This window comes from Oncorhynchus kisutch, linkage group LG17 (assembly GCF_002021735.2).
Source record: "Oncorhynchus kisutch isolate 150728-3 linkage group LG17, Okis_V2, whole genome shotgun sequence".
Lineage (NCBI taxonomy): Eukaryota > Metazoa > Chordata > Actinopteri > Salmoniformes > Salmonidae > Oncorhynchus > Oncorhynchus kisutch.
The window spans coordinates 70,656,152-70,670,689 of NC_034190.2; the positions used below are offsets into that span (position 1 = coordinate 70,656,152).

A 14,538-nucleotide genomic window follows, 5' to 3' on the forward strand; every position below is an offset into this window, starting at 1 on the left:
GTACCTATGATAAAAATGACAGACCTCTACATGCTTTGTAAGTATGAAAACCTGCAAAATCAGCAGTGTATCAATACTCTCCCCACTGTATAAGTAGCATTCAGGATTAGACCCACCCGCTGTATAACAGATAACAGCTAGTAAGATATTCCGAGTGTGGAACCTAAACAAGCATTTCCACTCTAGGGCAGGAATTACATCAAAATGGGGGTGGCATTTGCTTCTGTTGGGCAACTTTACATGTCTATCAAGCATCACTGATAGATTGAATATTTGTCTTTAAGATCCCCATTACTCTTCCTGGGGTCCAAACAGTTAAATCACATAAAACAATAGAACATACAAGATATCACTATATTAAATGTACAGTATAAAATCCACAATATTACAATGTGTGTAAAGTGAGTGAGTGTGCGCATGTGAGTGTTTGTCTCCCAACAGTCCACGTTGTGCCATAAGGTGTTTTATCAGTTTTTTTTTTAAATCTGATTTTACAGCACACTTGAGTTACTTGTTGTGGAAGACAGAGCCATGACTACATGGAACTATGTAGTAAGTGCTGTGTGTTTCCCAGAATCTGGGGGACTGTGGAAACCTCTGGTGGCATGTCTAGTAACATGTACATTCTTTTCATGATGTATGACCGCATTTCCTTTAGCAAAATAAAATATTACGCAGACCAATCTGAGATCTGTAAATATTAGGTCAAGAACCAACTGCCATGACCCAAATCACAGCATAATGTAACAGTAAATATAGATACTAGTTCAGTATCAAGAGTAAAGCATGGCCAAAGACAGGATGCCGGTTCATGTTAAAATGATTGCTGTTTAATTGATTAACTTAATGTACAAACAAGTGCTAAAAATATTTTTCATAACTGGCTAACCACAACATAAGTTGTGGTCCCACACTGAATTGAACAGATTACAGACACCAAAGAGAAGTACAGCGTATAGGAAGCGTGATTAAAATAAAGACATTGTTCCAGCTTTAGCAGCGACTGCATTCCCAGTAAACGCTGCATGTCAACCAATCAGAAATTACCTTTACATTGTGCAATCTGTAATGCTTCAGCAATACAGATTGAATAGAGCCACTACAGAATACTTCAAAACACACGAATACATTTTACACTGTTGGAAATAGTGGTTATAAAGATCAAGTGAAAGACGACATTCTGGAACATGTCATTTCATTCCATTTTGAAAACATGGCAAGTGGGGTTGTCTTGTTTGGATATGTTGAACACCGCGCTGCTTAGTAGGGTACATTAATCAGAATAAAGCAAAGTCACTGTAGGCTATACAATAGACATCAAACTCCAAAATATTCTTCATTACAAGGCATAGTGAAGAATCCAGAGCACATTGAGCGTTCAAAATGCACTAAGCTGAGCCTGATATTACAGAGAGCTGCAGGTTTCTTTCCTATAGAACACCATGACCCAGATAGTGACATTAACCACAGTGCAAGACTATGTACATTTACTCAAGGCAGTAATTCAACTGTTGGGTATGGTGGATGTTATATTACAAGTGGTTGAATAGCAGATCTCCAATACATTTGCACAATCTGCTTAAATCAGTTCCCAGTTATTCTTACACATGCAATGTGAGCCAATTACACACAAATCCAGAACAGTTTAGAGGGAAAATGTGTCAAAGAAACATGACTCATCTCTGAAAATAGACATAACATTTTAAGCATGTATTTTCCCCATTTAACTTCATTAAAACAAGATGCATTTACATTCTTTTAAATAAATCTTACATTATCTTATCTACAATATAACTCCAAGACAATACAAATAGGCTATAAGTGTAAATAAAGATACCAAAGCTGGATCATGAGTTCTTGATCCCTCAAAGAACTAGCACACTTTACAAAATAAGTATACTACATCAATTCCATGGTCTCCTTATAAAACCAACCTTTTTAAATGAACCTGACATTTACACAATTAAAGACCAAGGCCAATGATTAGAGCTAAAGTTAGTGAGCGCCCATTGATTCTCCGAACCCGATTTTGTTAATGAATTACATTCAACACATCTGCAACCTAGTCTATGAAACCAGTGTTGACCTTTGGTGGTATATGACTTTATCAAGACATTGGTGTCAAACTGCATGATATATTGTGAGTTTTTTTTTTATATTGCAAAGGATATGATTTCCTTAAATCTTCTTATTTCAGAGGGGGTAAAACTGGCTTTGTGATGCATAGTCACTCTAAAGAGCAGCTTCCATACATATGTGGGACTTTTAACATCAGAATGTAGGCAATGAGATGAGGCAGGCTTAGATTAATAAAAAGTGATATGTGAAGTACACTGGAAACATGAATAGTTATTACCTTATCAAGGCCACTCCTTATGCACAAGCTTCCAAATGGGAGAGAACCAATACATTCGTCATGAGGTTCCTAATCATCACATAATAAAGCTTCCTTTGAAAGGATATGAACCATTCCCGGTAATTGGGAAGGGCTGCTGCGTTCATAAGCGGGAGGGTAGTAGATGATTCGGAGGCACCGTCACCGCAGCCAGTTCTCTGTGACTCCTTTCTCAATGAAGCAGGCAAATTAGGCTACTTGGCACTAAAAATAAAAACAAAACATCAAAATAAAATTGTTAGACAACTCCTGAAAAAAATATTTATTTATATACTGATAATAACTATCTACCCAGCTAAACAAAAACCAACATGGACCTGTGGAACAGAAACTGGATCAAATCTGTTGGACTTTGACACATATCACTGAACTGCTGCCACAACATGTCAGCTTGAAGCCAAGTTTGAGATCATTATGTTTCAGTTCAAGGTTCATACTCACTTCAAAAAAACTAAACATTTTGCATTTCACTGCCAATTCATTCTCATCACATACCACCCACCTTTTCTTATTAAATAAAAACTGTGTGCTCAGAAGCCTTCTTACCATGGCAGAGGATGCTACAACTCATTGTCTTCAGAGTTTTTAGTGGCCACATTTGATGAGTAGCCACCTCGAGAGCTGTAACCCAGAAGTCGAGCACCGGTCATCATCCGCTATTTCTCAAACTTAGAAAACCGCCACCATTGCCCACCACCTAAGTGACTACCCCTCTAGACCTCTTCAATGACACACCAACCAGCTCAATGCTAAAAGAGCAATACACTTCTGACATGGCCATTGCCTTCACTTTGCTCCACTACTGTGACTGGTGTATTGATATCAAAACACCAGAAAGCTTTACAAACGTAAAGTATGCAGCTTTGGCAGAAACCGGCATCAGTGGTAACAGTGCAAGAACAGATTAAATGAAGAAAAGAGGGAGGAGCCATGACGAAGCAAGCTTTGGTTGGATGTTAGTTAATGAAATGAGAACTTCTTACCTTTGTTTAACTTTGTAGACTGCAAATACTGCACCACAAATAATGACTAGAAAGAAAAATAAATATGAACCCATAAGGTATTATTCTGTTTAACATCAGAGGTAGTTCATTTTTACTTGGCATACATTTTAAAACCAAAACATTCCTGCTCCTTTTCACTTATTGTGAATATAATGAAAAAACAATATTGGTATGCCAGTAACGATAGCAAATTATTATTAAATAACTCAGTTCTGCACAAGAAACATAAAGTCTATACATTTGTGAGTATGTTAGAAAATTAAGTACACAATTGTTGAACGATAACTTGATTTGAAAAGAAAGTTGCCAATCCAATGAAACTCTTCAGAAGAATAGTTCTGTGAATTTGACCAAATTCCCACTTATTAGCATAACGCTAATGTTAGACTGCAATAGAGTACAGTATCTTCCTTGATTGATGTTATCCACATAGCTCGTCATTCAAAAATAACATCTGCTGCAACTTACCAAGTCCACCTACAACACAGCCTGCTATTATCCCAGTGTTGTCTGTAAATAAATAAGCACACACAGAAGGAAGGTGACATGAATTTGCAGTGAAGATGACTCAATAGTCTAAATACTGCTTGAACCATCAAAAGATTCCATCCTGTTGTGCAACAATCGATAGATAACATTAGGGATGGGCAGGGTTATTCAAATATGAATGGAGTTGTAGATATTGGACAGGGAGCGCTGAAAAATAACCTCAATTAGTCAAGCTACTTTAGCTAGCTAGCTTGCTTAACCACAATTTGATGCAGTCAAGGCACTACCAGATGGTATGATAACTTAAGGCAGCAACAAGTTTGTCGAACTAGCACGAGTCGGTTTGGCTACTTTCTCGGTCTTGCTCTCCCCTCTGTGCCACACAGACGGTCAGATCGCAGCACACAGGCTCTCTCGTCATGCGAGCATTGTGATTTGATTTAGATAGATGGCAACTGGGGCACAGCTTACCGTTGGCCTTTGGGGTTAGATCAGTAGGACGGGGTACACGATCTGTAACATAAAGAAGTGACATTGGGGTTAACACACACTAATACAACATTCTGATGTTGGATAAAACAAATCAAAACAATGTAGTGAAAGAATGGAGGTGGTGTTAAGTGTTAGAGCTCAGCGATATGGGAAGAAAATATCCATATTGCGATACATTTCCTGAATTGATGCGATACACATTATGAACTTATTGTTCTATTGTTAAATCTATATTTATTATCATCCTTTAAACTAAAACTACCAGTGTGATGGTTGTAGCCATCAATTGTCCCATTAACAATCATCCATATTAGCAAAAATGTCAGTTCAAACTTTCTATAGTATAGGCTACTTAACATAATGAACGATATCAACAAAACGCAATATGGTCGCTGTAGAGAAGTTTATCATTCCAGCTCTAGTTAGTGGCTTGGCATACTAGTCAACAAACATTTCAACACAGTCAACACTTTATTTCCGTGTTAGAGGCCATGAGCTCACATAGCTCTAGGTAGGATTCAGCCGTTTGGGAGGACAGAGTGAGGATTACTTCATGCATTTGATATGGGTTAAGATTTTCTCCATGACAACTTGGCAGGTACATTGTTACATATATTCAGATCACAATCAATCCTTTGTTTCAGGTGAAGGAGAGTATGATGGAGAAAAGACACCATAAACTACCACTGGATGCCATCCAGATTACATTTGAATGTATAATTCAAGTGTCAATGGAAGTTTAGACAAATAACTAGGGGAATTTAGTGAGCATACTAGGCTGTGTATACCACACAGAACCAATGACGATTCTTCACCTCAGCCAGAGACTGACATTAACTTGGTGTTGAGGTCATTCAAAAGCCTCAGACTATTACCACAAAGGATCAAAGATTAGGCTAATACAATGAGTTAATGTGTTCGGTGACAAAGTGTTGGCATAATATCTTCTCTCTGTCAACACTAAAACAAATATGTGAAGGTCATTCAGCTGTACAACAGGCACTCTCATTTCCTGTAGGCTAGGTAATGATAGGGGTCAGAGGCAAAGCCATCGCAAGCACACATACATATGTGGACACCCCTTCAAATGAATGGGTTAAAAGGTGCGTAAAAATCGAGCACACAGCCATGCAATCTCCATAGACGAACATTGGCAGTAGAATGGCTTACTGCATCACAAATGGCCATGATTGGGAGTCCCAGGGGGCCAGCATTGTCCGAGTTTGGCCGGTGCAGGCCGTCATTGTAAATAATTTGTTCTTAAATCGACTTGCCTAGTTAAATAAAAGGTTCAAATAAAATAAAAATACTGAAGGAGCTCAGTAACTTTCAATGTGGCACCGCTGTTATTGTGAAGTGGAAACATCTAAGAGCAACAGCTCAGCAGTTCACACAAGCTCACAGAACAGGACCGCTGAGTGCTGAAAACTCATCTGCCCTTGGTTGCAACACTCACTAAAAAGTTCCAAAATGCCTCTGGAAGCCACGTCAGCTTCATGAAATGAGTTTCCATGGCCAAGCAGCCACACACAAGCCTAAGATCACCATGCGCAATGCCAAGCGTTGGCTGGAGTGATGTAAAGCTTGCCGCCATTGGACTCTGGTTCAGTGGCAACACGTTCTCTGGAGTGATGAAACATGCTTCACCATCTGGCAGTCTGACGGACGAATCTGGGTTTGACAGATGCCTAGAAAACACTACCTGCCCGAATGCATAGGGCCAACTGTAACGTTTGGTGGAGGAGGAATAATGGTCTGGGCTGTTTTTCATGGTTCGGGCTAGGCCCCTTAGTTCCAGTGAAGGGAAATCTTAACGCCACAGCATAAAATTACATTCTAGACGATTCTGTGCTTCCAACTTTTGTGGCAACCATTTGGGCATGGACCTTTCCTGTTTCAGCATGACAATGCCCCTCTGCACCAAGCGAGGCCCATACAGAAATAGTTTGTTGAGATCGATGTGGAAGAACTTGACTGGGCTGCAAAGAGCCCTGACCTCAACCCCTTCGAACACCTTTGGGATGAATTGGAACACCGACTGCAAGCCAGGCCTAATCACCCAACATCAGTGCCTGAGCTCACTAACGCTATTGTACCTGAACAGAATTAAGTCCCCGCAACAATGTTCCAACATCTAGTGGAAAGCCTTCCCAGAAGAGTGAAAGCTGTCAACGCCATATAAATGCCCATGATTTTGGAATGAGATGTTTTTTTAAATTTTACCCCGTTTTCTCCCCAATTTCATGGTATCCAATTGTTTTAGTAGATACTATCTAGTCTCATCGCTACAACTCCTGTACGGGCTTGGGAGAGACGAAGTTTGAAAGTCAACCGATACACAACCCAACCAAGCCGCTTCTTAAAACAGCGCGTATCCAACCTGGAAGCAAGCCGCACCAACGTGTCGGAGGAAACACCGTGCACCTGGCAACCTTGGTTAGCGAGCACTGCACCCGCCCGCCACAGGGGTTGCTGGTGCGCGATGAGACAAGGATATCCCTACCGGCCAACCCCTCCCTAACCCGGACGACGCTAGGCCAATTGTGAGTCGCCCCACGGACCTCCCGGTCGAGGCCGGTTACGACAGAGCCAGGGCGCGAACCCAGAGTCTCTGGTGGCACAGCTGGCGCTACAGTACAGCGCCCTTAACCACTGTGCCACCCGGGAGGCCCCAGAATGAGATGTTTGACGAGAAGTTGACCACATACCTTTGGTCACACGCAAACATTAGGGCTGACCGCATTTAGTCGACTGTTGATTTGCCTAGTCGAGCAGTGGCAAATGTAGTAAAAAATGATTTTTATTTTTTTAAATGTATGGCACGAGACACCAGTCTGATTCACGCCTGTCTGGAGTGGATTAATCCGTTGCAGGGAAGGCACACTAGTATCTCCAGTGGTACATTTACCGTTAATTACCATAATCTCATAATCGACAATGTTAATTTGGTTACGGTATTTTCGGTTAATGCATTCAATATATTATTATTACAGTCTTACCGTTGTCATTGTAGGAGTGGACACGGTGGTGGCCGAGTGCACAACCTAGGCTAGACTTGAGGAAAATCTATTGGTTTATGCCATTCCATTGTCAATGGAATGACATACATTTATTCATTGGCTTTTGTTTGGAGCACTCCTACAGTGGTACGTCCTTTAAAAGTTGCAGGGTACTGCGGCACAGCTTGCATGGCGCCGCAGAATTCTATGGCACGTTATTTAAATGTGAACAACTGGTACCATTTATGCAAATCTAATTTTACTAGTCACATGTTCCAAATACACCCGGTGTAGACCATACAATGAAAAAATATGGATAAAGAGAGATTAAAGTAACAAGTAATAAAAGAGCAGCAGTAAAAAATTATTTATACAGGGGGATGCAGGTACAGAGTCAATGTGCAGGGGCACCGGTTATTTGAGGTAATATGTACATGTAGGTAGAGTTAATTAAAGTGACTATGCATAGATGACAACAGAGTGGGCAGTGGTGTGGAGAGGGGGGGATGCAAATAGTCTGGGTAGCCATTTGACTAGATGTTCAGGAGTCTTATGGCTTGGGGGTAGAAGCTGTTTAGAAGCATCTTGGACCTAGACTTGGTGCTCCGGTACTGCTTGTCGTGTGGTAGCATGGAAAACAGTCTATGACTAGGGTGGCTGGAGTCTGACAATTTTTAGGGCCATCCTCTGACACCGCCTGGTATAGAGGTCCTGGATGGCAGGAAGCTTGGCCCCAGTGATTTACTGGGCTGTACGCACTACCCTCTGTAGTGCCTTGCGGCGGAGGCCAAGCAGTTGCCACGTGAGGCAGTGATGCAACCAGTCAGGATGCTCTCAATGGTGCAGCTGTAGAACCATCGGAGTATCACAGGAGCCATGTAAAATCTTTTCAGTCTCCTGAGGGGGAATAGGTTTTGTCGTGCCCTCTACACGACTGTCTTGGTATGCTTGGACCATGTTAGTTTGTTGGTGATGTGGACACCAAGGAACTTGAAGCTCTCAACCTGCTCCACTGCAGCCCCGTCGATGAGAACGGTGGCATGCTCGGTGCTCTTTTTCCTGTAGTCCACAATCATCTCCTTTGGCTTGATCACGTTGGAGAGAATGTTGTCCTGGCACCACACGGCCAGGTCTCTGACCTCCCTGGCTGTCTCGTTGTCGGTGATCAGGCCTACCACTATTGTGTCATCGTCAAATTTAATGGTGGTGTTGGTGTTGGAGTCTTTCCTGGCTGTGCAGTCATGAGTGAACAGGGAGTACAGGAGGGGACTGAGCACACACCCCTGAGGGGCCCCTGTGTTGAGGATCAGCATGGCGGATGCGTCGTTACCTACCCAAGCCACCTGGGGACGGCTCGTCAGGAAGTCCAGGATCTAGTTGCAGAGGGAGGTGTTTAGTCCTAGTGTCCTTAGCTTAGTGATGAGCTTTGAGGGCACTATGGTGTTGAACGCTGAGCTGTAGTCAATGAATAGCATTCTCACATAGGTGTTCCTTTTGTCCAGGTGGGAAAGGGCAGTGTGGAGTGCAATAGAGACGGCATCATCTGTGGATCTGTTGGGGTGGTATCCAAATTGGAGAGGGTCTAGGGTTTTTGGGATGTGTTGATGTGAGCCATGACCAGCCTTTCAAAGCACTTCATGGCTACAGACATGAGTGCTACAGGTCAGTAGTTATTTTAGGCAGGTTACCTTAGTGTTCTTGGGCACAGGCACTACGGTGGTCTGCTGAAAACATCTTGGTATTACAGACTCGGACAGGGAGAGGTTGAAAATGTCAGTGAAGACACTTGCTAGTTGGTCAGCGAATGCTCGCAGTACATGTCCTGGTAATCATTCTGACCCTGCGGCCTTGTGAATGTTGACCTGTCTAAAAGTTCTTACATCGGCTACGGAGAGCATGATCACACAGTTGTCCGGTACAGCTGGTGCTCTCATGCATGTTTCAGTGTTAATTCCCTCAAAGCGAGCATAGAAGTAGTTTAGATCGTCCGGTAGGCTTGTGTCACTGGGCAGCTCCCGGCTGTGCTTCCCTTTGTAGTCTGTAATGGTTTGTAAGCCCTGTCACATCCGACGAGCATAAGAGCCGGCGTAGTAAAAAACTCTTAGTCCTGTATTGTCAGTTCATCAGAGAGCATAGTGGGATTTCTTATAAGCTTCCGGATTAGAGTCCCGCTCCTTGAAAGTGGCAGCTCTAGCCTTTAGCTCAGTGCGGATGCTGCCTGTAATCCATGGCTTCTGGTTGGGGTATGTACGTACGGCCACTGTAGGGACGACGTCATCGATGAAGCCAATTGCAGATGTGGTGTACTCCTCAATGCCATTGGAGGAATCCCGGAACATATTCCAGTCTGTGCTAGCAAAACAGTCCTGTAGCTTAGCATCTGCTTCATCTGACATTTTTTGTTTTGTTTCTCTAGTCACTGGTGTTACCTGCTTACATTTTTGCTTGAAAGCAGGAATCAGGAGGATGGAATTATGGTGGTCCAGTATAGGTGAGTATAGGTGGTCCAGAGTTTCCCCCCCTCTGGTTGTATATTTAACATGCTGATAGAAATTTGGTGAAACGGATTTAAGTTCCCCTGCATTCAAGCATTTTCTTGTTTGTTTATGGCCAAATACAGCTCATTCATACAGCATTTGGAATTTGTCTGCGTTGTCGTGACCGCTCTTTCCTGTGGATTTCTGAACATACCTTTGTTTGGCGTGTTATTTTGGATATAAAAAGAATCTTTATGGATCAAAAGGAACATTTGTGTAACTGGGAGTCTCGTGAAAGGTAAACGATTAATTTGATTGCTTTTCTGATTTGTGACCAAGCTACTTGATGCCAAGTGTACATAATGTTTTGTCGAGCGATCGATAAACTTACAAATGCTTGGATTGCTTTCGCTGCAAAGCAAATGTTCAAAATCGGACACAACAAGGAGATTAACAAAAGGCTAAGCTGTGTTTTCCTATATTGCACTTGTGATTTCACAAATATAAATATTTTCAGTAATATTCATTGAATGTGGCGCTATGCAATTCAGCGGTTGTTGATGACAATTATCCCGTTAACGGGATTGCAGCCATAACAAGTTAACAAGCTAAGCTGTGTTTTCCTATATTGCACTTGTGATTTCATGAAAATTAAATATGTTTAGTAATTTAATTTGGGCGCGCTGCAATTCAGCGGGTGTTGATGAAAAAAATCCCACTAATGGGATGGGGTGTGTCAAGAAGTTAATGTCCCGTTGGTAGTCTTCCCAGTAACTTGTCCATTTTATTGTCCAAAGATCGCATGTTTGCATGCAGAATTGAGGGGGTTTATTCAATCGCCTCCGACTTTTCAGAAGTCATCTCCGGCCTCTTTCTCCGCCTCTTCACGCAGATCACTGGGGTTGGGGCCTGTTCCCGAGGAGCTATATATCCTCCGCCTCGGGCTCGTCAGAGCCATGAAAGAAAAATTATTATATTAGTCCATGGTGAGTAATCGCAGTCCTGATGTCTAGAAGTTATTTTCAGTCATAAGAGACGGTAGCGGCAACGTTATTATGTACAAAGAGTAAAAAAATAAGAAGTTAAACGCAGATTAACAAACAAAAAAAGATCAGTTGTGAGCACGTAAAACTTATTCTGCTCAGGCGCCATATTACAATCTTGTTAGTGCTAGTTTGACCACCTGAGGGCATCTTTGAGAAGCATTTGATAGCCTTCAACAGTAGCTGTACTAGAGAATTTAAAACATTATTTTTAAGAACATAGTATATGGGACTGATTAAGAAATGTTGCTTAATTAAATTAGATTACTATTATGGTGTTTCTATACCAAGAAAAACCCTTCGGGTTTCCGTTAAGATGGATCGGAAAATATGGTGTTGAAGAACGTGACGATCAGGAGTAGGCTACAGTACTGGGCTATTTAGTTAACTTCTTGGGACTGGGGGGGCAGTATTGACTAGCTTGGATAAAAAAGGTGCCCAGAGTAAACTGCCTGCAACTCAGGCCTAAAAGCTAGAATTTGCATATAATTAGTAGATTTGGATAGAAAACGCTCTGAAGATTCTAAAACTGTTTGAATGATGTCTGTGAGTATAACAGAACTCATGTGGCAGGCAAAAACCTGAGAAACAAAAATCCAACCAGGAAGTGGGGAAATCTGAGGTTTGTAGTTTAAGTCATTGCCTATCGAATATAGTGTCTATGGGGTCATATTGCACTTCCTAAGGCTTCCACTAGATGTCAACAGTCTTTAGAACCTTATTTGAGGCTTCTACTGTGAAGTAGGGGTGAATGAGAGCTGGTTCAACCAGAGGTCTGCCAGAGTGGCATGAGCTGACCACGCGCACACACACACACACACACACACACACACACACACGTGAGAGCGACCTGCGTTCCATTGCATTTCTGAAGACAAAGGAATTTTCCAGTTGGAACATTATTGAAGATTTATGTTAAAAACATCCGAAAGATTGATTCTATACATCGTTTGACATGTTTCTACTGGCTGTAATGGAACTTTTTGACTTTGTCTGGACCTAGTGATCGCGCCTCATGAATTTGGATTACTGGACTAAACGTGAACAAAAAGGAGGTATTTCGACATAAAATTGACATTATCGAACAAAACAAACATTTGTAGAACTGGGATTCCTTGGAGTGCATTCTGTTGAAGATCAAAGGTAAGTGAATATTTATAATACTATTTCTGACTTCTGTTGACTCCAACATGGCGGATATCTGTATAGCTTGTTTTTGTGTCTGAGCGCTGTACTCAGATTATTGCACGGTGTGCTTTTTCCGTGAAGTGTTTTTGAAATCTGACACAGCGGTTGCAGAGAAGTGAAGTGTATCTAAAATTCCATTCATAACACTTATGAACACTTATGTTTTTCTGTAAATTGATGTGGCTCTCTGCAAAATCACCGGATGTTTTGGAACTACTGAACATAACGCGCCAATGTAAACAGATTTTTGGATATAAACATGCACTGTATCGAACAAAACATACATGTATTGTGTAACATGAAGTCCTATGAGTGTCATCCGATGAAGATCAAAGGTTAGTGATTCATTTTCTCTATTTCTGCTTTTTGTGACTCCTCTCTTTGGCTGGAAAAATGGCTGTGTTTTTCTGTGACTTGGTTCTGACCTAACAATCGTTTGGTGTGCTTTCGTCATAGCCTTTTTGAAATCGGACACTGTGGCTGGATTTACAACAAGTGTATCTTTATAATGGTGTAAAATACTTGTGTGTGTGTTTAAGGAATTTTAATTATGGGATTTCTGTTTTGAATTTGGTGCCCTGCAATTTCACTGGCTGTTGTCGAGGTGGGACGCTACTGTCCCAATTGTACCAAAGAGGTTAACACCCCCTATGACCTCCTTTCCACAGCAACCAGTGATCTGGGTCAACAGCATCAATGGGATCAACTTTTTTTCTACGACTACAAATCCTTTTCTTGTCGTTAAAAAAACAGTCCAGGCTTACAAAAATGTGCCCGTTTGGGGATCTGAAACTATAGGATTGTCTTAACGCACAATCACCGTGGAGCTTCTAAAAGTAATTTTTCTTCGCCTCAAAAATCAAGTAAACAAAGTCCGTTTTTACATTCATTGAGAATGAAAATAGCTCCTCAATGTAGCATAATTGAAAAATCTTTCCAGCTCTTTCCCTTTTGATAACTACAAAGCAAGAAAGGGCAGAAAAAGAATCACTCTTATCTGGTGGAAATTTAATTAAAAAGGCCTCGCTGATTACTTCTCCTCACTGAGGCCCCAGCAAGCTCAAGCTTCAGGCAGGACCCAAGTTAAATATTTGATACAATGTTTCAAGTTCCTTGCAAACAGGCCATGCATAGCCAATGTGATTTATAGGATATTTATTTTGATCAGGATATTTTCTAACTGCGGCGCTGCAAAGTTTTTATTTGTTGGCTTTATGTAGGCTATTTTTACATATTGTCAATAGAAGTTCTATCATTTTCATTTAGATAGAATTTTGATTAACCACATGACATTGAGTTTCAGATATGAAGACTATTTTAAATGAAGACTTTATTTTAAATTAAATGAAACTGTTCCACAAATCTGCATATGAAAACCATAACTGGCACACAGATCAGGAACAGTTTATGATTCTGGTTAGGCTATATTGATTTCTGGATCCTTCTTCAGTAATGTGTGTCTTTGTTTTTAATTGCAGTGCTTAAAGCATCAGGCAAAGTAGTCTACACATAGGTGATTTTATTCAAACAGAGTGTCTATATAGGTAAAAATGCATGTTTTAACATTTCGACCAATCGACTCAGTCTATCCAATAATTTAATTTTGGGGACAGCCCTAAAAAACACACACACAAGATTCAAATGGACTCTACCGTGGATTGTGGTTCTCTTTGTAGTAGTGGGCTTTGTGGTAGTCAGAAGGGCTATAAAGACATGACATACAATTAGGCCAGTAAATGAACTATTCTTGTGCAGTCTGTCACAACACTTTACTGCTGTGATCCCTCAAATGCTTTAGTCAGCCAGTGTGGTCTGAGTAGTAGAATGGTCTTGGACAAGATGGTCAACCTCTCAAAGTGTGAAGGTAGAGGTCAATGGAAGGTAAGCAGCTCAATAGACCATTGGGTTATTTTAATGGGTAAAGGCCAGTATCAAGGAATGGATCAAAAACAGATGGAAACTAAAATGACCAAATCCAAACTTCTAATGCACAGAGAAAATAAATACTTGAGATTGCTATGCACAAGCATGCATATGGTGAAAAATAACAATTAGCATGAACATGAATTCAAATACCATCTTGTCTCATGAAAAGTAATTGTGTTTATATGAGTAGAGGTCAGTTCCATAAAAAAGCCAGTTTGTCGACACATTGGTCTTCTGGTCATAAACACCAAATGATGCAAAATATCAGAGCTAAAGTATTAGGCTAAAGTGTGTTAAATAACAAACAGTGAAATCAGTCTTACCTTTGCATGTTGGGTAAGGAGCTGACCAGCCTTCTATTTTACAGGTCAGACTGGCTTGTCCCTCCATCTCATATCCAGCATTACACCTATACGTCACAAAAGACATGTACGTATAGGGGGGACGGCCGTCAACCCGAACGCCATTCTCAACAACAGGAGGAGGACATGACACCACTGCAGACGTAAACAAACGTGTCATTAG

General features: G+C 41.2%; 1 protein-coding gene across 1 annotated transcript in view; it reads right to left on the reverse strand.

Annotated features, from left to right (window-relative positions):
* Positions 1-808: 808 nt before the first annotated feature.
* Positions 809-14,538, reverse strand: part of LOC109887655 (C4b-binding protein alpha chain-like) — a 51,410-nt gene continuing 37,680 nt past the window's right edge. Inside the window, exons 20-26 of the mRNA XM_031793328.1 lie at positions 14,337-14,510; positions 13,740-13,790; positions 4,360-4,401; positions 3,868-3,909; positions 3,379-3,424; positions 2,942-3,016; positions 809-2,599 (exon numbers count right to left, since the gene is read on the reverse strand). Coding sequence (XP_031649188.1) covers positions 2,956-3,016; positions 3,379-3,424; positions 3,868-3,909; positions 4,360-4,401; positions 13,740-13,790; positions 14,337-14,510 — 416 coding nt within the window. The 3' untranslated portion in view covers positions 809-2,599; positions 2,942-2,955. The remainder of the gene's footprint in view (positions 2,600-2,941; positions 3,017-3,378; positions 3,425-3,867; positions 3,910-4,359; positions 4,402-13,739; positions 13,791-14,336; positions 14,511-14,538) is intronic.